General features: G+C 37.9%; 1 protein-coding gene across 3 annotated transcripts in view; it reads right to left on the bottom strand.

Moving 5' to 3' along the window:
• NBEA (neurobeachin) overlaps nucleotides 1-27,895 on the bottom strand; it is a 754,735-nt gene that overhangs the window by 129,055 nt on the left and 597,785 nt on the right. For all 3 annotated transcript variants that reach the window (XM_053563534.1, XM_053563535.1, XM_053563536.1), the window contains 2 exons: nucleotides 5,247-5,364; nucleotides 4,859-4,961 (listed from right to left, as the gene is read on the bottom strand). In XM_053563534.1, coding sequence (XP_053419509.1) covers nucleotides 4,859-4,961; nucleotides 5,247-5,364 — 221 coding nt within the window. The remainder of the gene's footprint in view (nucleotides 1-4,858; nucleotides 4,962-5,246; nucleotides 5,365-27,895) is intronic.

Raw genomic sequence — 27,895 nt, 5'->3', positions numbered from 1 at the left:
CTAAAATGTTTCCAAATTATCAAGAAATCAATAAACTATGCTTAGTCCAATTTACATTGTGTGACTATTAAAATTATATTCTTGATAATCTAACTATAATTCTTACATATATGCTTGGTCTGCTAAAAGAAATATATAGTATAACAAAGTTTTGAATTCCTTTGTTGACATTTTGAACCCAGACAATTTAAGAAGAATATTATTCATCTGGAAATAATTCTGACCACCAACTCCTCCCATTCTTCCTACCCCCATCCCTGGCAAATCCCCCAACAAACCCCGTTTGGTGTAAATTGTAAATGACAGGGAATCATGGGAGAAAGTTATCATGTCACTCTAAGAGTATGTAATGTAAGTAAGAAGATAAATGCAGATGTAGGAAATGAATTTAGAAAAGAAGATTTTTGGGGCAGTGCCTGTGGCTCAAGGAGTAGGGCGCTGACCCCATATACTAGGGTTGGTGGGTTCAAGCCTGGCCCCAGCCAAAAACTGCCAAAAAAAAAACAAAACGGATTTTTATTAATAGCAAGTTCAGGGAAAGGTTTAGTTTTTGCTGTTGACTTCTCTCTTTCCCACTATAAACTCACTGACAATAAGAACTATGTTTAACTGACTGGTATTACTTATTGTTACATACTTAGCATTTAGCAATGGTCAGCATGTAGTAGAGTCTCAGTGAGTACATCTGAATGACCCGAATTATTTGTTGTCTACCCTAAAAGGGAAAATAGCTGAGAGGTGTGATGCTAAAAAAATTAAATAATTCAATAGTACAAAGAAATAAAAAGTAAATAGTAAATCAACAAGGCTTTTTAAAATACCCTAGAACAAGTTTAGAAATTATAATGAGGGCAGTTGGTGCATGTTTGAGCTATAGTAGAATGTTTTTAGAATCGGCAGGTAAGAAGAAGGCAAAATTGGCCTCTGAAATAAAAAGTTTTAAGTATTATAACAAATGATAACCATTATAAATCATCAACTCCAGGGTATATCTTTTGCAGTCAAGACTCTAATCCAGTGATTTTCAACCAGTGTGCCATGAAAATTTTTAAAGAGAATTAATTAAATTATTTTCAAAAGAAGTTCAAAGCACAGTAAGTATATTCTTTTTTTCATTCTTTATTTTGATCAATGTAATTTAAGTTTGCTGTGAAAGTTTAAGTGGACCGTGAGATTAAAAAATGGTAGAAAAATACTGCTCATATTGAATGGAAGATTAACTGATTATATGGACTAAAAAGAAAACACGTTAACTAAAGAATGATGATTAGTATGAATTCTAGAAAATGGACAAGTATTTGCCAGCATTTTTCATCATTGTGAGAAGGTGCTGTTTTTAGGACCAGTGTGGATTTCCTTGATAGAGGACACAGGATAGGAATTAAGAGAGCAGGCAAGATGAGTAACTTAAAGCTGTAAAATGGGATAAGAATCCCATTGTTTTAAGAATGTGGTTGTTTTAAGAATTAGGGGAAATAATATTTACACCCTAAAACAAAAAGTGCAGTCCCTGGCCCAGGGCAGTGGTCAGTAAACAATAGTTATGAAGACTAATTAATTAACGTAGCATTAGTCTATGTTAGCTTAATGGAAATAATTCCTTTTGTTCTAGATCTTTGTTCTTTAAGCCACACTCCCGACTGCATTATAATCTCCTTGGTGGGCTTGCCCAAGAAGTGACCTAAATGATTTCTGAAATTAATTGTTCCGGCAATACAACTGCCTTTGAATTTGATGTGTTTTGTTATTGTTTAAAATGAGTATCTTAGGGGTTTAGCTTAGAGTAAGTTCCCTAGAGTTTAATAAACTCCCCTTAAACTGACAAGATGAAAGCAAAGCAAAGAATGGATCCCTAGACCTTCTTGGTGAATCTACCAAGGTACTCTTCGCTGGAGGGCTTCTACTTGGAGCAGCCAGGCATCATCCTTTTTCTTTGACAACTCTATGAATGTAAAAAGATCTTACATGTCACACACTCACACACTTACAGACGTGTATGTGTATATATCTACCTACCTGCCTGCATAGATCTGTGTGTGTGTGTGTAAGCATGTATATATAATACACATTGAATCATGTGGTTAAAGCTTAAAAACTGTCCTTATTTTATTCTCTCAGGAGATTCTCAGAATGTCTGTTTTACAGAGCAATTTTCCCATTTTATGATAATGAGAGTGCTATCCTACTTGCCTTATTCTTTCAAACAACATTTACTGAATTCCTACACAGTGCCAAGCTCTCTTGTTACCCACCTGTGAAGTGAAGGTTTAAGCCTAGCTTCAGTGTCCCCCCCAACCCCTGCTGCTACTTCTAAGGGTACATCTACCAGGATGTATGCAAAACTGAACCTGTAAGAATATTAGGAAGCTAAAAATGAGTCGAGTCTTGGTGGGGGGGCAGGGACAGGACAATGAAAAGGCGTTTTAAGATAGAATGGCTTTGTGAAACAGCAGAGACCAAAACTACTGAACATCAATTTTGCTTCCAGATTTTCTATTGAGAATGATCTTCCAAAGTCAGAAAGAGACCAAATGTAGTTAAAAAAGGAAATGACAGTCCAAATAGGTAAGAAAGATAATGGAGCTTCTGGTTGTTTTAAATGAATTCAGGTTCAGACAAGTCCAAGGGAAATTACACATGCCATTGAGAAACCCCTACAGAAAATCCTTCTGGAATCATGGTCATTGAGACAGATGCCAGGAGGCAAGAGATTATTCTCAAAAAGAAAAAATTTAGACCTATCTGTGAATTATTAATGTCAATTTCCGGAAGAATTCTTGAATTGATGATTAAACACATAGTTTGAAAGCACTTGGGAAAGGAAGTAGTGATTAGTATGAGTCAGCTGAGATTCAATAAGAACAAGTCTTGGAAAATCAACCTCATTTCTTTGATAGATTAAAAGCATTTTTTCGTTGACCTGTATTTTATATAAGTGCTTCATTCTCTACTAATGTCTTAGTTTAATCTTGTCATTCTACTAGCAAATATCCTGAGCATGAGCATACATGTCAGTGAATTGGTTTACACGGCAATCTTCAAGAGAATAGAAAAATCGCAATACAAGGTAACTCTAGTTGAATAGCACTTAAGAAATACCTCTGCAGTTAGGCACTATGTGAGGTGCTGTGGATGTAAAACACAGTCACTGTATCCCAAATGTCTCTTAGCCACTTAATGGAAGACAGAGATAAGTTTTCCTTTCCATCCATGCAATAATTTTCAAGGATTTAATGTTCTATTTAACAGAGACTGTTGCTTATCTACTCAAAGCCAATCTCTCTTACTTCCTCATAAACAGAAACCATCTTCTATGCAGGTAGGAGCTGTTAAGGAGGCAGAGATATGTTTTCCAAAGATTCTAGGTGACCACTGGGCTAAGCAGACTAAGTCACTCCCCTTTGGTAGTGATTATTTCAGGGTTGGGAAGGTGACCCCATTCTGGTCAAAAGGACTTGAGATAAAGATCACTGGAGGCTTGGGGCGGCGCCTGTGGCTCAGTGAGTAGGGCGCCGGCCCCATATGCCGAGGGTGGCGGGTTCAAACCCAGCCCCGGCCAAACTACAACCAAAAAATAGCCGGGCGTTGTGGCGGGCGCCTGTAGTCCCAGCCGCTCGGGAGGCTGAGGCAAGAGAATCGCGTAAGCCCAAGAGTTAGAGGTTGCTGTGAGCCGTGTGACGCCACGGCACTCTACCCGAGGGCGGTACAGTGAGACTCTGTCTCTACAAAAAAAAAAAAAAAGATCACTGGAGGCTTCTGATAAACTTCTTCCTAAAACAAAGAAGCTGGAAGAGAAATCCTTTGTGTCTTTTTCCTATTTAAATGCAGTTGTGTGAAAATGCTGACATAGCCATGATTATGTAAACACAAGACTAGCCGAGAGTTCGGACATCACTGAACTTCTGAACACATTACACCTTAACTCCAGATCTTCTACTTTAAAACATGCAAACACAATAACTCCTATTGTTTAAGACACTTTTAGTCAAGTATTGAGTTACTTAGAGCAAAATACCAGACAAATTGGTATCAGCAAAACACACTATTTTTTTCTAGTTAGAATAATATCATTAAAGAAAATAAAATTTCAAAGCTATTATTTTAAAATATCAAGATGAAATAGCTAGGAACGGTTAAAACTACACTATAATTAATGAACTATTAATCTCAATTAACTCTAAAAATTGTATTACTTTAATGAAGAAGCATTTATACATAGCATTTATAAAAATACAATTTATGGCTCAGCCCCTGTGGCTCAAGTGGCTAGGGCGCTGGCCACATACACCACAGCTGGCATGTTCGAATCCAGCCCCAGGCTACCATAAAACAATGACAACTACAACCAAAAAATAGCCGGGCATTGTGGCGGGCGCCTGTAATCCCAGCTTCTTGGGAGGCTAGGCAAAAGAATATCTTAAGCCCAAGAGTCTGAGGTTGCTGTTAGCTGTGATGCCACAGCACTCTACCAAGATTGACAAAGGGAGACTCTTGTCTCAAAACAAAGATAAAATTAAAATACAATTTATATGGTATTACATAGCAATTAATCAAAAACATCTTGAGGCTTTTGGTATGTTTCCTGTAAGAGTTTAACAAGCAAAAATGTCCTAGCTATAATATACAGCCAACTTTTAAAATTATTTATGTATGTGTTAAATAAAATTCTGCTCTAACCATTCTGTTATTCTCAAAATAGCTGTTTTTATAATCTCTGTCCCTACAAATAAACTTCAGAGAAAGAAAATTCCTTGGTCTTCGAAATAATTATAATGGTATAACCACATATACATTTTTGTCGTATTGAGATTGAAATATGTTAACAAACCATAGAGAATGTGTAATACAATATAATTACCTGGCTTGTGGCAAACCATAGCTGGTCCCTACTCCAACCCGAGGCAAGCTATAGACAACTTTTTTTACTGTTGCTTGATCAGGGAAATTAAACATAACTGAAGCTGTGGTAAGAAGGAAACAAAACAAAACAAAACACACAGGATTTAGAAAACCACAAGAGAGCTAACCATCAATTTAAGAAATCATTTTCAAGTAGCTATGATGAATTTGCAAAGGTAATGAATCTTTATGGAAAAACAGCTTTCTGTATAACTGTTTATGAGAACCTATGGTTAACATTTTAAGCAAATTAATTATTTTTATTTCCAAAAAAGGGCATAACAGATACAAATGAATAACATCTAAATACAAGCACATTTTCTTTCAAAATATTTAAGGGGACTTACTTCGGTTTGCCATAAAGACTTCCAATGCAGTGTTTTGTAGAAGATAACGTCTTGAAAAGACAGCTCGTATCTCGCTGAACATCCATTTTCCATGAAGTCCCTCAGTGTACGCAAGAACCTAAAATAAGCAGCATAAAGAGAAGTTTCAATCAATAAAATATGTTGTCAAGATACAGCATTTAATTAGTCTGACAGTATCTTAGACAGTGCTGTATAAAAGTCAGAAAAGTAGGAATTATCTTTCTGAACTCAGGATACATCACAACATTGTCAATCATTTGATACTGTATATTTGCAAAATTTCTCTTTCTAAATTGTCTTAGATGGCTCTTGAGGAAATGAAGGGGTAGAAAAATTATATGTTCAAGGTGATTCTATGATTTAAAATAGAAAATATAATTTTGGAGTCTTATTTATAATTAAGTAGAACAAGTGACCACCTGTAATATATATTAGTGTTTATTTCCAATATCCCTTCTCCCCTTTCTTCACTGCTTAAAGGAAGTTCAGTTATCCCTAAAGCATCTATATGGTTATTCACAGGCTATGTATCGTGATTGGTCAATCCAGGGATCAGCAAACTTTTTCTGTGTAAGGGCAAATAGTAAATATTTTTAGGCTTTGCAGGCCATTTGGTCTCTGTTGCAACTACTCAACTTTGCCACTGGAGCATAAAAGCAGCTATAAACATATGTAAACAAATGTAAATAAATAGACATCACTGTGTTCCAATAAAACTTGATCTATAACGACAACTGTTGGCTGAATTTGGCCCCAAGTCAGACTCTGGCTAAACCTATAGTCTAAGCCAATTATAACAATGTTATTCCCCAATTTCCCAAATTCCCTTGCAACTTTGGGGATGAATATTTGACCCAGAACTGGCTAATGAGAACAAATGATCAAATGCCAAAGTTAGTTGGGGATGTTTTTAAAAAGTTTTTGAAATGAGCAATATTAGTTAACACACTCCTTTTCCCCTTCTTGCTTGAATAGAAATGTGATTGTTCAAGGTGTAGCAGCAATTGTATAACTATGGTAGGCCAATGTAATAGCAGCAAGGTTGGTCCTAAGATTGAGCTACTCAGCAACCATCCATGTCTGGATTTCTAATTGTATCTGGTTAAGTCACTGTCTTCCAGTCTATAGTAAGTACACCCTTAATACATATTAACAATACATAATCACTTTTTCTACTAGCTTTGATATACTCTACTGCACTTATATTTGCTTTGGTGAGATAGAAACTAGTTACCCAGTTTTAAATACATTATATTTCTTAAGCTTTGAAAATAAGACATGAAGTTGCTTTTTACATCCCTTTTCTCTAGAAAATATATATAAAATACGTCATATGTATAAAATCTTTTGGTCTTTTATGTTTTTAAAATCTCATTTTGTAACCCTTAATTCAGTTTGTCTTTCCATAGATATTGAAAGGTTTTCAGAGGCAGTCAGACATCTATTTAAATCCTGAAACATTGTGGAGCCAGTCAGACTCTGAGTGAAGTCTTGGCTCTGCTGTTTACTAACTACAGGACCTTCAAAAAATCATTTGACTTCATCTGATTTCTATCATCTGTAAAACAATAAAATCTATTACTGTTCAGTTTATGCAGAGACAATGAATGCGAAGTACATGACCCTAGCTTTTAAGTTCTGTCATAAGTTCATATGTCCTTATTGCTGAGCATCATGTGATGATGATTCTAAACGCAAACTTCTTTTTATACATTTCACAGAAGTGTTATACGGACGGTCCATAATTTATATTTATAAATTCTTAGCTGGCTATAATGGGTTCTATATTTGAATTTCAAAGACCAGTATAATTTTTTACTACTACAGGATTGTTAATGGTTTTTTTTTGGCAAGTAGGAAAAATTTTAAGACAAATAAAATAGCCACAACAAGAACTATCTTCAACTATAAGCATATTTCACTAAGAAAATAAAAATATTTGGCCATTTGAAAACCCAAGTAGTAAGATGCGTATAATTTCAGATTTAATGTTAAATAAGGACAGATTTTCCCAAGAAAGCTGTGTTGGTACCCTTACACCAATACAGGTGTGCCAGAAAGATACATCTGTACCTAAATACCAGTTATGTATATATACCTAGACAGGCATTGAGACACATGTACATTGTGGGGAGTGGGCTGTGGGCGGCAGGGCCCCCACAGCCTGGAGTGGCATTCAGGGAACAACCACCATTAACACCATAACCACCTTTAACATTCTTTCCACCTGCCAGAAGTCATGTAGCCTATGCATACTTTCCTTGTTATCTGCAAGCACACAGTTTTTCCTCTTTAAGGTTGATCTCTACCCCATGTGCTAAGATTTACCCCACTTTGTTAAGACACTGTATAAATAAAGCTGTTTCCACGGTTCAGGGGCTGGCTGCAGCCATCAGCTGCCTCAGTCCTCTGGACACCATCCTATCTCTCATTTCCTGTGTGTCCCTCTTTCTTAATTTCCCACTGTCCCTCCTTGCCTGGTTGCGAGAGGTCCCTCTCACGCTGGTACGTGATAGTATATACAGAGCCAGTCAGATTTTGACGAGTTTTAATCTTTGGGAACTATTGTGTAATTAGTCAAGCATTTCTTTCCATCACACATGTTATCAGTTTTTATGTTAGGTATAGCAGGCAGGTAGCTTTAAAAAAGTAAGTTAGTTTTCCATAAGTGCTTCATGTAAAACTCTCTCTTATAAACCAAGCCAGTTATTGATTTATGGCTTTCCAGATCCAAATTCACTCTTCATTGCCTGCTCTGGGAAAATAAGTCTGTGACCTTGAAATATGTTTCTTTTGTACTTTTCAACATAATTCTACACCTTCTAGCCAATAAAATTAGACAAGATAAGGAAATAAAGGGCATCCAAATGGGAGCAGAGGAGGTCAAACTCTCCCTCTTTGCTAATGATATGATCTTATGCTTAGAGAACCCCAAAGACTCAAGCCCAAGACTCCTGCAAGCCATAAAAAAATGCAGTAATGTGGGGCAGCGCCCGTAGCTCAAAGGAGTAGGGCACTGGTCCTATATGCCAGAGGTGGCGGGTTCAAACCCAGCCCTGGCCGAAAACTACAAAAAAAAAAAAAAAAAGTAAAAAATGCAGTAACGTCTCAGGATATAAAATCAATATCCATGAGTCAGTAGCCTTTGTATACACCAATAACAGCAAAGATGAGAGGCTAATTAATTAAGGACACAACTCCCTTCACCATAGCTTCAAAGAAAATGAAATACGTAGGAATGTATGTAACAAAAGAGGTGAAGAACCTTTATAAAGAAAATTATGAAACCCTAAGAAAAGAAATAGCAGAGGATATTAACAAATGGAAGAACATACCGTACTCATGGCTGGGAAGAATCAACATTGTTAAAATATCTATACTTCCCAAAGCAATCTACAGATTCAATGCTGTCCTTATTAAAATACCAACATCAAACTTCCAAGACTTGGAAAAAATAATTCTTCATTTTGTATGGAACCAGAAAAAAAACAGAAAAAAACCATAGCTAAGGGAGGTCTTAGTAATAAAAACAAAGCTGAGTGCATCAGCATACCAGACTTTAGGCTGTACTACAAGGCCATAGTGGTCAGAATAGCATGGTACTGGCACAAAAATAGAGACATAGACATTTGGAATGGAATAGAAAACAAGGAAATGAAACTAACATCTTATAGCCACCTAATCTTTGATAAACCAACAAGAACATACACTGGGGGGGAAGACTCCCTATTCAATAAATGGTGCTGGGAGAACTGGACATCCACATATAAAAGACTGAAACTGGACCCACACCTTTCTCTACTCACAAAAATTGATTTAAGATGGATAAAAGACCTAAATTTAAGGCACGAAACGATAAAAATCCTCAAAGAAAGCATATGAAAAACACTTGATGATATATGCCTGGGGAAAGACTTTATGAAGAAGACTTCCGTGGCAATTGCAACAACAATAAAAACAAACAAATGGGACTTCATTAAACTGAAAAGCTTCTGTACAGCTAAGGAGACAACAACTAAAGAAAATAGACAACCTATACAATGGGAAAGGATATTTGCATATTTTGAATCAGACAAAAGCTTGATAACTAGGATCTATAGAGAACTCAAACTAATCCACATGAAAAAAGCCAACAATCCCATATATCAATGGGCAAGAGACATGAATAGAACCTTCTCTAAAGAAGACAGATGAATGGCTAGCAAACATGAAAAAATGCTCACCATCCCTAATTATTAGAGAAATGTAAATCAAAACCACCCTGAGATATCATCTAACCCCAGTGAGAATGGCCCACATCACAAAATCTCAAAACTGCAGATGCTGGCATGGATGTGGAGAGAAAGGAACACTTTTACACTGCTGGTGGGACTGCAAACTAGTACAACCTTTTTGGAAGGAAGTATGGAGAAACCTCAAAGAACTCAAGCTAGACCTCCCATTTGATTCTGCAATCCCATTACTGGGCATCTACCCAGAAGGAAAAAAATCATTCTACACAGGGACACTTGCACTAGACGGTTTATCGCAGCTCAACATACAATTGTCAAAATGTGGAAACAGCCTAAATACCCACCAACCCGGAATGGATTAACAAGCTGTGGTATATGTACACCAGAAATACTATTCAGCCATTAAAAAAGATGGAGACTTTACATCCTCTGCATTAACATAGATGGAAGTGGAAGACATTATTCTTAGTAAAGCATCACAAGAATGGAGAAGCATGAATCCTATGTACTCAATTTTGATATGAGGACAATTAATGACCTAGTACATGGTGGGTGGTAGGGGAAGCGCAGAGCAGAGAGAGAGAGAGAGAAGGAAGGAGGGCGGTGGGGGAAAGGAAGAGCAGAGAGAGAGAAGAAGGAAGGGGGTTGGGGGTCTTGGTGTGTGACACACCTTTTTGGGGCAAGACACAATTATAAGAGGGACTTTACCTAATAAATGCAATCAGTGTAACCTGGATTCTTGTACCCTCAATGAATCCCCAACAATAAAAAAAGATAAAAAAATTTTTTTCCTTTGCTTCCTGAAATGTTAAATGCAGGAGGAGGGCTTTCTTGTCCCTGTTCGGGAGTGCTCACTCGGTAGGCCCCTGCTCTGCAGTGCTCAGCTTCTGTGGTTCAGGATGTTCAATAGCACCCAGTGACCAACAGTTGTATCATTACTGCCCCAACCAATGAACAGCTTCACCAACTCCCTAGAGAGGGTGGATTTTTGGAACATTCTAGAGGGCAGACCTCCAGTGCCACCTGCCCCTCTCCCCCTAAACAGGGCCCTGAAGTGACTTCACTATCATTCAGTGAGCTATGGGCATGTCCTCCCCAACAAGCCAGGAGGGCTTCTTTCTTGGGTTCTACAGCCCTGAGGGTGCTGCCTGTTCCTTACATGTGTTATTCCTATATTCTTTAGAGTTATCTAGAGACATTCCCTTGTTATTCCAATCTCCTGTCATAGGTTTTTATTTTTTTTTCCAGTTAGAATATTTTTTTTTCCTTTTATTGTTTGGGGTTCATTGAGGGCACAAAGAATTAGGTTACACTGATTGCATTTGTTAGGTAAAGTCCCTCTTATGATTCTGTCCTGTCCCCAGGAGGTGTGCCAAACACCGTAACTCGCATCCCTGGCATGGTTTGTATTATAATAGCTTATATTACCCTTTCTGTCTAAACTGCTATGTGACTCCTCTCCCCTGACTGGATCCACTGATACACAAATCCTGTTTTGCTACCATCACTCTTATTCTCTTAGCTTTAGAATGGGACCACAATAGTCCTCAGGGACCTTCTCTGGCAAAAAAAAAAAAAAAAGTTACAAAGCAAAGGAAAAAGGAAAGCTTGAAGGCAAGGAGGAAAAGAAAAGATAATAAAATTAAAAGAAAAGAATTGTGCTACCAGCTCTTAGGAACCAAATGCGGAATGACATATCCAAAGGTCCAAGTCTACTTTGAACAATGGTACTATCATGTTAGTAAGTATACAGACCTTACCAAAGGGGCCATGAAAGGAAATTATATATATGAGGTCTGATAAACTTTTCAAAGAATCTGCCTAATTATAGTAGCCGGTGCTACATTTAAGCATTTGAAATCTTCGAGAAGGGCTAATGAAAGGTGATGCTCTGAGCCAACCATAATTCCCTGCCAGGAAACCCAATAGAACCCAGGGACCTTTTCTCTTTTTAATAGCAAGCTACCTTTTGCTTTTCCTTCTTGTTTCTGTCAAGATTGATTATGAAACTTACCCTAAAAATTCTTTATTTAAATAAACTCTTAGGAGAGTTTCAATCCATAATACACTTTTTATTAAAAAAACTTTAAGATCCACTCTTCTTAGCTACTACCATTCCTGGCAACCAGTTTAGAGTTACCACGTAGTCCCTTCACTGTCTCTTCTGTTTTATCACCCTGTTTTAATTCTGTGCATAGAAATTATTATTCTTATGTGTGTGTTTGTTGTCAGTCCTCTCCCTGTGACATGAAGGTCCCATGACAACAGGTCTCATCTCTTCTATTCACTGCTCAATACAGAGGGCCTGCAAGAGTGCTTGGCCCGTAGTGGTCCGCACACATCTGTTGGTTGAGGAACTCACTCTGTGAACCTGGCCGAGACAGCACATATACGTTAGGTCACAGACACATTTTACTACGTGTGTGCATTTCTGACTTATGCTGAACTGGAAAAACTCTCTAATTTGGCCTTCAGACTTTTCATGCTTATATTCTAATGGTGTTCTCCAGCCAAATCTCTACACTGGTTTTAAATTTAATCACAACTTTAAAAAGCAATCTAAATAGAAAAACTTGTTTGTCTTCTTCAGTAGTTTAATTTGCACCACCAAGTAACGTCAGACTAGTTATCTCATTCCTGAATGCCCCTGCCCTTAAAAAAAAGAGGGTTCCGGGTGGCGCCTGTGGCTCAGTGAGTAGGGCGCCGGCCCCATATACCGAGGGTAGTGGGTTCAAACCCAGCCCCGGCTGAACTGCAACCAAAAAATAGCCAGGCGTTGTGGCGGGTGCCTGTAGTCCCAGCTGCTCAGGAGAATCTCGGAAGCCAAAGAGCTAGAGGTTGCTGTGAGTCCTGTGACATCATGGCACTCTACAGAAGGCGGTAAAGTGAGACTGTAAGTCTCTACAAAAAAAAAAAAAAAAAAGATTAAAAAAAAAAAAAAAGAGGGTTCCTTTACTCTTAGAGAGGTTATGGAAGGGCTTTAGACTAAGGGTTTTGACTGGATGCTACAGATGCATGCCTGTCACATAAGGCAGCGCACACTGAGCTGTGTGACAGTCTCACCCGGCAGCACTTCTTGAACTTCAATGTTATTTCTGATAAGTAATTTAAAACTATTTAAAATTAATACAGATAAGCTGGTCAAAATGCAAAAAAAATCAAGATAAATCCACTAAGATAAAACACTAGCAATTCAGCAAATTTTGTGATTTCCGTGGGCTTTTTAAAACTACACCCCAAGTTTTCTTTGCTTCACAGGCAATGGGAAAACCCTGAAGTTCCAGGGAGGGAGAACCCAGTGAAATTTTAGACATCCCGTGTGGAAGGCATGTGGAACTGGAGGCAAAGTGACCAGATGTGATGCTAACTACTTCGGGAAAGTGATGAGGAATTTAATCAATTTGTATACATTTGATAAATGTAAACAAATATCGATTATAGTCTATTAAATGCTGGCGCATTTCTATAAAAATCTGGGCATTACTCCGAGGTGTTAAATATAGCCTGATAGTATAAAATTGTCTGTTTTATTTACACCTTTACTGGTTACATAATACTGGGTGAGTGTTAGGACCTTCCATGATAATTCTTTAAGTTTGCTTTTCATTATAGCCTAAGGTATTTTTCTAAATCCTTTAAGCACTTTCACCTATGCTTAAGTTTGTTGTTCTGTTCTTATGCTAACCTTCTCATATCATCCGGTTCCTATCTGCCTGCTTCTCTGCAGTATTTAATGTACTATGAGATCTACTCATAAATACTATGTATTTCTTTCACTTTCATTTTCTGGAAATTAAATAAATGTACTTATCACAAACAAGAATGTTAAAGCATCTTAATGAAATAATGCAAATCTTACAAAACTCTGTGATTTTCTTAAGTGACCACTGAACTATTTTGAGATAACTGCTTGGTATCCAAAAGGAGTTAAGTGAGAAAGAATTCATGGTAGCCTCATGTCCTGAGGTCTGCCCCACTTATTAATAAACTAAAACAAATGCAATGGGAACTCCCTGTAAACCACCCACCCAAATGTGTGCTTAACACATTATTTGATGATCATGTTGAAGCAAAAAAGGGATGCTGTGCACTCATGTGTATCAGACACGCATCTGTTGTCAGAAACACGTAGGTGGCTGTCAAATCAGTTTCATCACTTTTTTTTCTTTAAGGCAGCTAATATTGTGTAATATGTTTAATAATAGTTTTACTGATCTCAAATCGTGTAATATGTATGCTATTAGAACAAGCATTACAAATAATTTTTTCTTCGAAGGTGAAAAATCTAAATTTTGCTTCAAGTTGTATTTCCTGTTAAGAATTAATGAAAACGCTGCAGAAGGCTGGATGTGCCCTTTTCAGTGATCATAAGGTATGTGGTTGTCACATTCAATCAATATTTGCAGCTTCAACAGTTTAATTAAAGGGCTTTTGTAGTGCAATCTACTGTTACAAGTCCCCATTTTATAATTTCATATAAACTTGAAATTAGTGGCAATGGCTGAGGATTATGGCAAATAAATTCAAGATAGAATAGAACAAAAGAAATTCCAGGTATACATTCATATGTGATCCTCTACGCTCTTTTCATATCTGCCAGGTGAATGGAGAGGATTTCAAGGTGCTGAAGGAAAGCTGGACCACAAGATGGAGGAAGTGTGGATTCTGAAGTGACCACGTGGACAACCATCTCTGAGTGTAAGTACTGTGTGGCTCGTGGGGTGAGGGTGTGGTGGGTGGCTGTCAGTTCCCTCCCACTTCTCTCCCATTGGAGGCAGAGAGAAATTCCACTGCCAATTCTTCCACTTAACAAAATTAAAAATAAAAAGCAGTTCCCCTCAATGGTGTACTGACCTCTGCTGAGGGTGGGGGAGCCTCAAACATGAGAGGATTCAAAGTACTCTTAAAGGGGCTGGGTTTTGATTTAATAATCTTGATATTTGTTCTAATTCCTTAATTTGTGGATCTGCTTACCCTAGAGGGGCTGCCTCTCTAAGTAGCTGTGAGATCTAAGACAAGTTACTTAATTTTGGGTTCTTCAGTTTTCTTATGGAGAAAATAATAGTACCTAACCTCACAAGGTCATTGTGCAATTAAATGAGATAATTCTTCTTCTACTTTTTTATTTTTTTTTTTTTGCTGTTTTTGGCCAGGGCTGGGTATGAACCTTCCACCTCCGGCATATAGGGCCGGCCCCCACTCCTTTGAGCCACAGACGCCCCCCAGACTCCCCTTTTTTTGTAGAGACAGAATCTTACTTTATCGCCCTCAGTAGAGTGCTATGACATCACACAGCTCACAGCAACCTCCAATTCCTGGGCTTAGGCAATTCCCTTGCCTCAGTCTCCCGAGTATCTGGGACTATAGAAGCCTCCCACAACGCTCGGCTATTTTTTTGTTGCAGTTTGGAGGGGCCAGGTTTGAACCTGCCACCCTCGGTATATGGGGCTGGTGCCCTACCACTGAGCCACAGACGCCGCCCTGAATGAGATAATTCTTTTAAAAAAGTGCACCTGTGGCTCAGTGAGTAGGGCACCGGCCCCATATACCGAGGGTGGCAGGTTCAAACCCAGCCCCGGCTGAACTGCAACCAAAAAATAGCCGGGCGTTGTGGCAGGCGCCTGTAGTCCCAGCTGCTCGGGAGGCTGAGGCAGGAGAATCGCTGAAGCCCAAGAGCTAGAGGTTGCTGTGAGTCCTGTGACCTCATGGCACTCTACTGAAGGTGGTAAAGTGAGACTCTGTCTCTACAAAAAAAAAAAAAAAAAAAAAAGTGCTTAGTACAGTGCCTGGCACACAGGAAGTGCTTAAACAAATGTTAGTCTGTAACTATAATTATTCCCTACTTTTTCATGCAAGTGTACAGACACATGCGCACACACACACACACACACAAAACACACTACACAACCCAGACCTCTGGTTCATCACTAGCAAGAATGTAGGAAACTTGGGTAACTTGGAAACTTGGATATAGCCTTTTACTGAACTAACATCCACATTTATTGTTTCTTTAATGATAATTTGTATTCTAGAAATTATCCAAAGTTGCAGTCCCGACTTCTAACAACTACAAAGACCTCCTATTTGGGACATCAGCTACCACTCTCCTTAGTAGCAGAAATAACTGTAAGAAGGTGTCTTCCTATCTTATAAACAGCCATAATCAGGCCAGCTTTTTCCTACCAATCTTGTCTTCGTGATATACATTAATGGGATCAATGTTTTTTTCGGTTACTTTCATTAACAAATATTTATTGATTGACAACCATAAGCCACTGCAGAACAGGAGCCGAGGCCCTGCCCTCGGGGAGTTCACAGTCTAGTGGAGAATCACAAATGATGGGCAAAGGCAAGGAAGTGAGGAAAGAATCACCCAGGCGGAAGGAATAGCATGTGTGTCAATATGGTGCTGTGGGCAACGGCTCCAGGGTGTCTCAACATACATTGTAAGGAGACAGGTGAAAAATGAAATGAATGTAATAAAGGGTGGGTGGACAGTCAAGATGGGGGGCTAGATCACATAACTCACTTTAGAGTTTGGACTCTGGTCTGAGAACACTGGAGAGCCATTGTAAGATTTTAAACCAAGAGGTGAGATGGTTAAATTTGCATTTTACAAATCACCGCTGCAATGTAAAGCCTATTTTGGCTAGAGAAGGGTAATGCTGTTCTGATAATCTGTGTAAATGATATTTTTATAACCATTAGTAGAAAACCATGAACTATTCAAAAGACTGTCGTTGGTACCTCTCTGATTTATCTCTTTTATTGTGGTGGGTATTTTTAAGTTGATCTATTTTACTACATACATCCCCTAAAAAATACTTCATGGGGATAGAGACTGGGTTGTATTCTACTTTTGTAACCCTTACAGAACCTGCATATAGAAGGAACTTAATTTTTGTTGAGTAAAATATTAAAAAATTTAATCTATAACAAACTGAATTGCAGATAAAGTCCTTTGTGCCTACTTTATCTTCAAATGCACACTCTCAAAATTACAGTACAATTCTCAAAATTAAAAAATGATATTGGCATGGTTGCTTCATTTTTGTCCTACTCAGGAATATCCCTTGTGTAAATATTATATCTTTGGCTGTGCTTCCTCATTTTCTCAAATTTGGCATACTCTAAATCTTGTTCTTTTCCTCTGCTAGTATTTTTCAAAGGGCTGAGGTGGGTGAGGAGGAGAACGGGACTCTGCACTGTTGGAAGGACTCTAATTTCTAGTTTCCAGTCTTCATAGGCATTCAGCTACTGAATACGTTAAGATCGCTTGTATTCTACATAGTACAATTTTGGAACTAGTTATATTAATAGGTCTCCTCTCTTCTTTTCTATTTTGGAACATTAGGTGTTCTGGATTAGACATTTTTCTTGTAGCCAATTTGGTAACAGGGTCTGATTTGGTAGATAAGAGAAACTGTTAGGACAAACTGTTTTCTCCTTTGGAAAATACCTTATAGTAAAATTTCAGGTATAGCCAGAATGAAAAAAGAAAGTTAGAGGGTAGAGTTGTAGAGCTGCAAACAGTCAAATCAGTCTTAGCTTACAGAGTAGACGTAAGGAGAATTACTTTTCATCAGAGATGAGTAATAATGGTATTATGAGAGGACGCTTTTAAAACATTAAAAAAACTTATAAAAAAATTTAAACACATACAAAAGTAGTGAGAAATGTGTAATAAAATACACATTTTTTTCATTTAAGGATTTTCTCTAGTTAATGTTTCTTTATGTTAACCTGGAGAAAACTACATGTCCTACACATACAAGTGCACTCTTTAATTTTTGTCTATTATACTTTCAAACTTTTTAAACACTTGCATCCCCATGTCATGAAAATCATAGTGGAATTTATGTATATAAAGGGTACATACTATGGACACAGCACGTATTTAAAAAGTGGTAACTATCATTAACAGTAGTATAGACCCTCATATTTAGCCACAACGTACATTCTGCCTCACTCTTAAATCCTCACCATCCCGAATACTTCTCAGCTTCCCAATGTGCCATGTTCTGTCACACTTCTGTGCCCCTGCATATGGTATTTCTTCTGGCACCTTCCTTCCTACTTCATTCTTCTGATTAGTTCCTAATGACCAAGTTAGGTGACCCTGTTGCTCCCATGAGAACCCTGTAATTATCTTAAAAACACTTACCAAGTTATACTGTAATTGTTGGTTTACCTGTTTGTGTCTGTTGCTAACCTCTGAACATACCGAGGGCAGGAATTCTCAGTGCCTCTCTGCATTCTGCACACAGCACATAGTATCCATTTAACAGAAATAAAGACTTATAAATAACTTGGTTGGTCTGTGTTTAGAAATACATGTGTGCAGAAAATTTATATGGACTATATTAATTAAAATCCTCATTTAGAAATTGTTCCGAGTTGATTACCAACTCATTGTGGACCAGCCAGCCATGAATGGTGCCCTCTTCTGAAGAGTCCTTTGTACTACGTTTATTACCAATGATGCAAACACCCTGGATTGAACCCAGATGGACACCTCATACAAAATACAAGTGGAGCATCCCTATTCCAAAAATCAAAATCCAGAAGTCTCCAAACCAGAAAGTTTGGGGGTGTTGATAAGACTCCACAAGTGAAAAAAAACTGCACCTGACCTCATGTGATGTGTCACAGTCAAAACACAGGTGCACAGCAGTTTCCTTAGCATCCCTGAGGGGGTTACTGGACAGCACTGCTCTCCCTTTCTAACCTTCTATGATGTAACACACATTGCGTTAATTAATATGGATACACGTACTGTAGAGAATCTGTTGAGTGACTGAATTAAAGGCATATTTTATATATTATACACACACACACACACACACACACAGTTACTGGTCGTATCGTGTCAATGGTTGCCTGTGGTTGAGTGGACATAAAGAAGTGCCTTACAGGAACTCGAATGAAATTCCAGTTGTTCAGAAAGCCTGATGAGAATTTCCCATTTGTACTTTATTATGCTTTCTTACAAGAAACTCTACGGCAGACACTACCAGACACCTACTCAGACACCACTTCTACTTCCCCATCCGCACTTTGCTGATTAATACAGCTCTGACCATGGTGGGGTACTGACTTTTCCTCCATGCACTTCTGACTGAGGACAGGCTGACCCTGCGGCCAGTGCCAGGGGTAGAGCAGATCTGGGGAAGTTTCCCTATGATTAAGAGGGAGCCAGTGGAGGAGATGCTCTCTGTGTTCTCTGTACATTCCTGAGCTTATGCTGGTTGGTGGAACTGTTGAAGCCACACTGCTATCAGTGTCAGAATGAGGACAAACAAAGGACGACAGAGTGGAAATGGCAATGAACCTGGTTCTTAAAAATATCTGTGAGCACCTCAGTCAATGAACTCTGGAGACCACTGGAATCCAGGACTTAACTGTCTCTGATATCTGTCTGTCTGTCTTTTCTTTAATAAAGCCAATTTAGTTAGGGTGTCTGTAACTTGCAGTTGAAAATTTTCTAATATAAAGCATCATTACTAGATTTAATATTCCTATCTCTGTCCTTGGAAGAAGAAAAAGGTCTGACTAATACATACACATAGAGAGGAACTGTCTGTAATATGTGTCCAATGTAAGCTGTTCCAAAAAATAAAGTCTACTAGAATTAAAAAAAAAAAATGCATTCAGAGACTCAAACATTTCTGTACTTTATTTTTGCTTTAGAAGAGCTTGCCCTCCTATCTGCCTGGTAAATTCCTTCTATATTATTAAAAACTTACTGCTCAAAGGAGCATTTATTCAAAAGATATTTACCATTTGTCCAGTATCTGCCACGTCGGTACCAGGTTCATCAGAGGCCAGACAGGTGAATTATCTGTAAATGTGAATTACTTTTCAAGTTGTAAAGACTTTTCTTTTTCAGTAATAATAAGTGACTGAAAACTATTTTCATAAAATATGAGTTCAGATTTGTAAAGCCTATTTTCACTTGAAAATCCGAGTATCCTTGGGCACTCACTGGTGCATCTTTAGGGTTCACAAGAATTTGTTCTCTTTCTCTTATTGCTAGAGGTTTTCTAGCATTACTCTCTCCCCATGACAGGCAATAAAATGAAATGCAATCTTCATGCAGAGAAATTTGCATTTTGTAGGTTCTGTGGATTGGGTCTCTCTTTAACATATATGTGCCCAGGGTGGTATAAATGATGCCCTCGGCACATCCCCTCATTCTAACTGTGTGTCTCAATAGCTCTGAGTTCAGTGGACAAAAATAATTCTTTATTATCTCTATGCCATAATGTAATAGTAAGAACTTGGACTTTGGAGGATGACACATAGACTCTGAAGTTTGAATAACTTCAGGAAATTCCCTAATGTACCTGAGACACAGTTTTCCCTTATGTAAAATGAAAATGATCGTGTCTACTCTAATAGTCTTGCTATGAGTATTAGACGAAGTAACATCAAAAGTCTTTAGACGTGTTGAGCAAATGAACTCACGATCTTCCCCACCCAAACCTCAGTGAAACCCTCAGTCAGCAGAGATGGGGCAGTCCCTGTCCTGACCTTGAACCATTATTATGCCCATTATGACCAGGGCACATTATTCTCTGATCCAAACTCTGTTTCTGGGTCTCTCATTGCTCCAATTAGGTCTGGTTAGTTCCTGGAATTTATTCTTGTATATTACTTTCTAGACGGTTTTGAGTATTCTGTCTGCTGTGTTTGAAGTTTAATCTTAAAAAAAAAAAAAAAGTGCTTCAACTAGAGATAATTCAGCTACTGAATTTCCCATAGTAGTTTTACTTCAAGAAATGCAGCTCAGTATAACTGTAGCAGCTCAGTAAATGCCCCTTGCTTATATGTGAATGTCTTTCACAAATATATGTAATTGGGCAAAAAGAGCTTTGAAAGACCTCCGAACTTGTAGGCAATGAAAATAGTATTTCCAAGGTTAGATATCCCCTAAAAGTCTCTTTTGCATTTCTGATATGCCCCAAGGCTGTTTTTTCCCCCTCATTGCTTTACTTTTTATTCTTTGCTTATAAGGCTATTTTCAGCAAAATACTACTTTCAGGAGAATTTGCTATTTATCTGTTTCATTTAAATATCATGAACAAGTTCTCTGTCCTCAGCCAAACACTGTGAGCATCATGCATCATTTGCTCATTAATCCAAAACTTAGTGAGCATCTACAGGATCCAGAAAATGTGCCTGAGGAGGGGGACATATTGGTGAACAAGACAGAGATGGTCCTTTCTTTCATGGACCTCAGCCTTTATATTTGTGCCTAGATCTGTAAACTGATAAAATGATTCTATTTTACTGGGTTGCTGAAAGAATTAAATGAACTATTACAGTTAGTGTTCTTAGGTGTCTCCACTATACGTATGGAAGTCACATGTTCACAGGCGAGAGGCTGCCCAGACCACTCACTGCAGAAAGGAGGAGCTGGGACAGGGATTTTAAACTTAGCCCTCAATAGCTGGCAGCTGTCATGAGTGTGATGCCAGCAAAAGAACTAGAGGCACGTGGTTAGAAGATTAAACCTGCATTTGCAAAGTGCAAATAGAAACAGTGTGGCAAATGCAGGAGAAGGCTAAACTAGAAATCTGAATGAAGCCAGTAGGAAGTGGTGAAGTGTCGCCTAAGACGGTGGCCGCGGATAGGAAGTGGAGGGGACAGCGAGTAGACATACTTCTGAGGCAGAATCTTTCAGACCTGAGTGTTTTATGCTGATGTAAAGATAGCAAAGTTGTCCAAGAGTTTCTGGCTCCAGGGCTGGGAGCTCCCTGCCATCTCCTAGGTTTAAGATTACTGGCGGACAAGGATTACTGTGAGAAAGACAAAAGGGTGAGCCCAGACTTTACATAGAGCAACCGCTCTGTTATTACCAACATAAACACGAGCTTCTGCAAAGAAAATATGTTAACAACAAAAACAATTAACCCATCTATACTCGACTACTTTAAATGAAAGATAACCAGTGAATAAAATATAAACAAACTAAAATATCTATGTTTCTGAAGGTTTGCTCTCTGCTGGTAATGTAAATGAACCTGATATTATTATTTATCCATATATTGAGGTTATTTCTGTGTCTCAGCTAAAACCTCATATTAATGTGGAATGTCTTTCCTGGTGCTTTGCATAGCGTATGGCACTCAGCAAGCACTTGACGAACACGGCTCCGTGGAGCGCCAGTGTCTGGTTCTACAAGATGCATATTTAAGTAAATAAAGAAAAATGTATACTGAAGACATCCACATGACAAACTGATTTAAAAAGAATGTAGCCCTTCTGGTATGGAATTCTATATGGCGAATATAATGTTTATGCTACATTTAGCTAATTATATTTTAAGTAATGTTATGTTAGAATTTAGGGTAAGAGAGCAGTTTATTTTACTTTTTTTTTTTTTTTGGCAGGGGTTGGGTTTGAACTCACCACCTCCGGCATATGGGACCGACACCCTACTCCTTTGAGCTACAGGTGCCACCCAGCAGTTTATTTTTTTTTTTATGCCAGAGCAGAAAGATTCTTCATGTGTAGGTAGGTAAATTAAAAAATGCTTAGACTCAGAACCAGAGACACTAAAATTTGGGAGGATGTTCTATAGAAAAATAACAAAGTAATCTAGGTTGAAAGCAGGGAGAAAGGACATACTTACGTACATAATTTTCATAATATTTAAGCCTATAGAATATTTAGCACACAAAACCACATGCATTAGACACACCTACTAGGTTATTAATAACTTCCTCCTACAGATACTGAGGGGGTAAAATTTTGCTCTGAAAAAAATTTCAAACAGATAAATCACAGAAAACATAGTGAATGTGGCTCTTACTTGATTGAAAACATGTTTACTCTCATAGATAGACAATCGAAACTTTCTGGAGACACTATTTTTCATCTATCAGACTGGCAAAAGCCCAGAAGTTCGCTAACGCGAGCTTGCTGTGAGAACAAGTGCTATCCTGCGGGTGGGAGGACAAAATAGTGCAACAGACTGAGGAAATGCCGGCAGTAGCTTGTCAAAATCTCAAACACACATGCCCTTCAACCTAGCAAATAAGTCATTTCTTAGAAACGTATTCAGTGGATAAATTACCACAAGAACAAGATGAAGTATTATCATGGACCTGATTAGTCACTGCAGCATTGTTTATAATTAGCTAGGTACACGAATACTTAGAATGAGAAAAAAAGTCACAACTAATTACTAGCACCTTAGAAATTGGGTTCAACTCTTCTGAGGTCTCTTAAGGCAAGTTGGTAACTGACACTACTGTACAATTCATGGCAAGGCCCATCAGTCAAAGCCCATTGTTACGGTGGAGTAACAATTATGTTCACCATACCTTTTACAAAGCTTTTTGACTGCACAAGAATTATATTTAGTGCTTATTTAATAATAATTAATATTGTGCTCTTTTGTCATTTTTATTATCATTAGAACATTTAATGAATGTTCAACATTATATTACAAAACACTTAAAAAGTTATTTGAATACACATGGAAAAATATTCATTTTTCTCCCTATTAAAAAAAAAAAAAAAAGGATTATTGGTTTCTCCATTAAGAACTGATGTTCCTATGTTCAGTTTGGAAAGCTCCAAACTAGCTTTCCCTGAAAGGTATTTTTCATGTGATGATGATAAGATATTTTAATGCATTTTGGAATAAAAATCCTAGCCTGTAATAAATGACCCAGCATCTAAACATTAAACTAAGATTCAATGGTAAATCAAAGCTAAATAAAAATAACACTTCCTTCAACTTTTTAGCTCCAAGATAGGGTCTTATAAAGTAGTATCTAAAAAGAAAGTTTAATATCTGATAGCTGACAGTTTTGAGCTAATCCCTCTTCCACTTTCTATTTTTTTAATGAACTGCCAAAGCAAAGTCCAATAGACAGCAGAAGATGGATCTGAGGTCCAGCACAAGCTTTTCAAACCTAATCCAATGGGTGTAAAAACATATATAAAAAGATGAAAGTCCTCTCCTTTTACATATGGCAAAATAAAATAAATCAGTGAAAAGCTGAAAAAAGAAGTGAGATGTTCCACAGGGGCAGGTTAAGTCTGACGCTAATGCTTACTTAAAATGGTGACAGTCTGGAATAGGGAAGCCTTGCTGGGCTGCTTTAATTTCTCCCTGGAATAGCTCTCTCCCAACCTTCTGCAGCACATCAAAGTCTCTGGAGCTCAATTAAAATTGGATTATATTGAAATGCTCTATCTGTGGGAACTGTGTGCTCACTAACACTTTTCTCTCAGTAATACTCCAGATGACAGTTGCCCATCCCAATTTAAATAGTTGTCATAGAGACGGGGAACCAAAGCAGTGAAACTAACAGCACAAAGGAAAGGTAGGGCCAGGATTTCTGTGAAGGAGGAGCTTGATTTTTTTTTTTTTTTCCAGCAACACTATTTATTACACCAATGACAAAGCATTAAGACACAAACCTTGTTATATTTTGTATCTTTACACGTGAAAGGAAAGACAGCGGACAGTAGTGCGAAGGTGATTTAAGCAGATACAGTCAGATGTCTTCAATTTGGGCACATTCTACTTGCTAAAAATTAAGATCAAATGTTTCTCTCAGTGGACATCAGCTTTCAGCAACTATCATAGCACAGAGACTATGGGTCGTGAGTCTACAAAGCAACCATGTCAGTATCTACTTTTTAATTAATTACAGGTACAACTTAGGAAGAATAATTTCTTGGCTAAAGATGTTTTTTCCTTTCCAATGCTGTAGTTCTATTCTAAAATTTTAAATCTGGGGCCGAGAATGATAAATCATGACTCCATATGTTATGCGTGTTTCAAATGCATTCCAGTTTTTGGTAAATTTAGTTAACCTTAAAGGGGTCTTATAGTTGACATAGAAGCATATTTCTAAATTTGATTTTGGAGTTTATTTCTGGTTTTAATTAGCAGGTATTCTATAATCTTCTGTAATTTCTCTTCGTGACATCAAAGCCTAGCAACAGAGGCAGAAAACTGTCAGCTTCCTAATAGCTTAGGAATAAAGACAGCTTACATTTCCGGCAGTTGCAGGGAGCAGTGTGTTTGACAGTGTAGACTGCGAATAACGAGCCTATGTTCTCATGTAGGAGGCATGTTTCCGGCACTGTGAAGAACTTTCTTGTAATTGGCTTATTGCAAGTCCCACAGTTGTTTCTCCTCAAGTTGCAAAATAACTAAGAAAATGCTACAAAAGCTATGTTAACTAGTGTGATGAAAATGTGTCAAATGATCTATGAACCAAGTGTATGGTGCCCCATGATCATACTAATGTACACAGCTATGATTTAATGAAAATAAATAAATAAATAAATAAAAATAATAAAGAATGTAAAACAAGAAAAAGAAAGTGTGCAGATCACCGTGGAGAGATGAAGCATTGCTGTTGTATGAAGAACTGCACTATCTTTTCTTTCAAGCCCTCAGTAAATGTGGTTCTTTTTCTCTCGGGAAGCCTATGTTAGGAGTTTGAAGCAGCAACAAGGCAGAGAGCAGAAAGTGCAGGCCAAAGGGGAAGGAAACAAAAATGTGTCAGAAAATCTAAAAACTGCACAGATCAAAATTTGTCCAAACAAGGCCCTGGTTTAAACCAACAAGAAGGGCCCCTACAGCTTGGGCCTTGACAAAGCACAGACTTTTTATTTATTTATTTATTTTTAGCCCAGCTGTAGAAAACACCATCTAATGAACCTGTCTGGGGCGGCTGTCCCCATCCTGTCAGGCATGTCAGGAAATGACAAGCACTGGGGACAGGCCGCCGCCAGTCACAGACAGGCCTGCCAGCTGGAGGGTTCAGCCCCAATCTAATCACACCACCAGAAAATAACTTTCACGCTTGCAGCTTGACAGGATGGACTTGAGGGAAAAAAATTAGGATTGGAAACAATGCTTTTTGTTTCAATTACATATCATTTTTACACAGTAATTAAAAAGAATCTACTAACACATGCAATCCATGTTACTTCATATTAATGCAACCAAGTGTAAATGTCATCATTATGGAAAAACAGATCTAAAGGTTACTTTGATAATACAGACACAGACAAGAGGAACATAAGCCCACCCCTGTCTCCTTCCAAACATGAGCCATGTCATATTGAAAACTTAGCACTATGCTCAGGTCAGGGTATTGATATTTAAATTCCTCATCTTCAAGAACAATCCTCCTGTAAAGATCACCAGGTAGCAATCGTGCTGATCTTTTCCTTGTATTCTGAGAACCGATGTATGTGAGGAGAGTAAAGACATGAAATGAATATCTTCATGCGACCATAATATACATTCTATCTTTTGTGAGGCTGGGGAAAAATGCCATTATTAATAAATACAACCTACAGGACATGACAACTTGGACCGTTTTTATAACTTGACACAATGGACCGACGAGTGTGAGCTTGTATCAAAAACCACATTCTAATCAAATAACTTCTGTGAATCAGATGTTTGCTTCAGCATCATACAGATCATAGTATAAATTCATTCAATTCACATGTAACCAAAGTAAAGTTATAGGTAATATACATAGATTGAGTCTTTGTTTGCTATATGCCTACATGTAAATAAACAATTATATAATAAAATACACATTCTAGGACACATTTTCCACAGGGTAACTACTGGCATGGCATTGAAACCACAAGAGCCAGCGAGACACAATGCTCTGAGTGTGTCTGAGGGCGTATGACTGCATGGAGTCAGCTTAATGTGCTATTCATTCTGGTTGCTAAAAACACAACTCCCACTCACACTGACTTTTAAAGCCATAAATCACAAAATTCAGTATTATATTGAATATCAATATATTTGCAGTATGTCCCTGAAAATGTCACTCCTAAAGATACTGGGTTGGCATATAATAACTACCACTTACTAGCCTGGCCAATTCTGTCAATTTATTTGACCTCTTTGAGCCTCTAACTCATCCATAAAATGTAAAGGAGGGTGTCTCAAAGGGTTGCTGAGGATTAGATAGTGGGTATAGGGCACCTCCTACACTGCTTGGAACAGTAATGATCAACAAAGTTACTAGCATCATTTCACTGGGGGAAATAATGGAATCCAAAGATGAATAAACAACTCAAAATTCAGTTTACCCTCTATAACATAAACTCACTCTGAATAACATATGGGGCTGGATGTTGCTCTGACTGTATCAAGGAAATCCCAGTCATCAAATAGAAAAATGCATTAACTAAGACTATGACCAAAAGATGAAGCTTATCACCTTTGCTCCCGGGACTGCCTTAGTGAACACGAGAGGACAGGACTTAGGTTTTCTGTCCTAAGAGAACTGAGGTGAAGTGAGCATGCATTGACAACTTCATATTTTCTTCTATAGAATATTTATTTCTAATGTATAATGATTTTATTCAAGCTTTCATGTAAAACTGTGTCATTACTTTGCCAAGTCCTGATTTACTGCTGGATTATTCCATTCATTTCAGTCGTGTAGGAGCAAGGAGAGCTATGGCCTACTGACCCCAATTTTCACTTAAAGAAACAGATTTCCATTTTGCAAACTTGTCAAACTTGCTTTTAAATATTAACCTTATTCCCAATATAGTAAATATTCATATTTATCATCCAAATTTGCTTGCAATTGCAGCTTTTATCAAGTCACGGAATTGCTTCTGTTCTTACTTTATCCACCCCAAAGAAACGATTAAAAATTAATACTTTACAGATTTGGGACTATGTGATGTGGGCTAATCTCACTGGATACCTCAGAGGGGTTTTGATTTGCATTTCTCTAATGATTAGGGATGATGCTCATTTGCTCAGGTGTTTTTTGCCATTCATCTATAATCTTCAGAGAAGTTTCCATTCAAGTCTCTTGCCCACTTATTAATGGGGTTGTTTGCTCTTTTCTTGTTGATTAATTTGAGTTCTCTGTAGATTCTAGTTATCAGCCCTCTGTCAGATTTGTAACATGCAAAACTCTTCTCCCGTTCCTGAAGGCTGTGTGTTTGCCTTCGTTGTGGTACCATGAGCTGTACCCCATGGTACCCTGAGTTGTTGTACTTTTTAACTTGATCAAATCCCATTTATTTATTTTTGGTGTTGCTGAAATTCCCGGGGGTGGGGTGGGTGGGTGGGGGGTCTTTTTCATAAAATCTTTCCTCAAGCCAACAATGCCAAATGTTTTTCCACACTCTCTTCTAGAATTTTTATTGTTTCATGCCTTACATTTAAATTTTTTATCCAGCGAGAGTTAATTTTTGTCAATGGTGAGAGGTGCAGGTCAAGTTCAGTCTTCTAAATGTGGCTCCTTAGTTCTCCCAGCACCATTTATTAACCAGGGATTCTTTTCCCCAGTACATGCTTTTGTCTGGTTTCTCAAAGATCAAATGATGATATGTGGCTGGGTTCATCTCTAGGTCCTCTATTCTCCT

The sequence above is a fragment of the Nycticebus coucang genome, chromosome 15, assembly GCF_027406575.1.
Source record: "Nycticebus coucang isolate mNycCou1 chromosome 15, mNycCou1.pri, whole genome shotgun sequence".
Taxonomy (NCBI): domain Eukaryota; kingdom Metazoa; phylum Chordata; class Mammalia; order Primates; family Lorisidae; genus Nycticebus; species Nycticebus coucang.
This window is presented reverse-complemented; position numbering and strand designations above follow the sequence as displayed.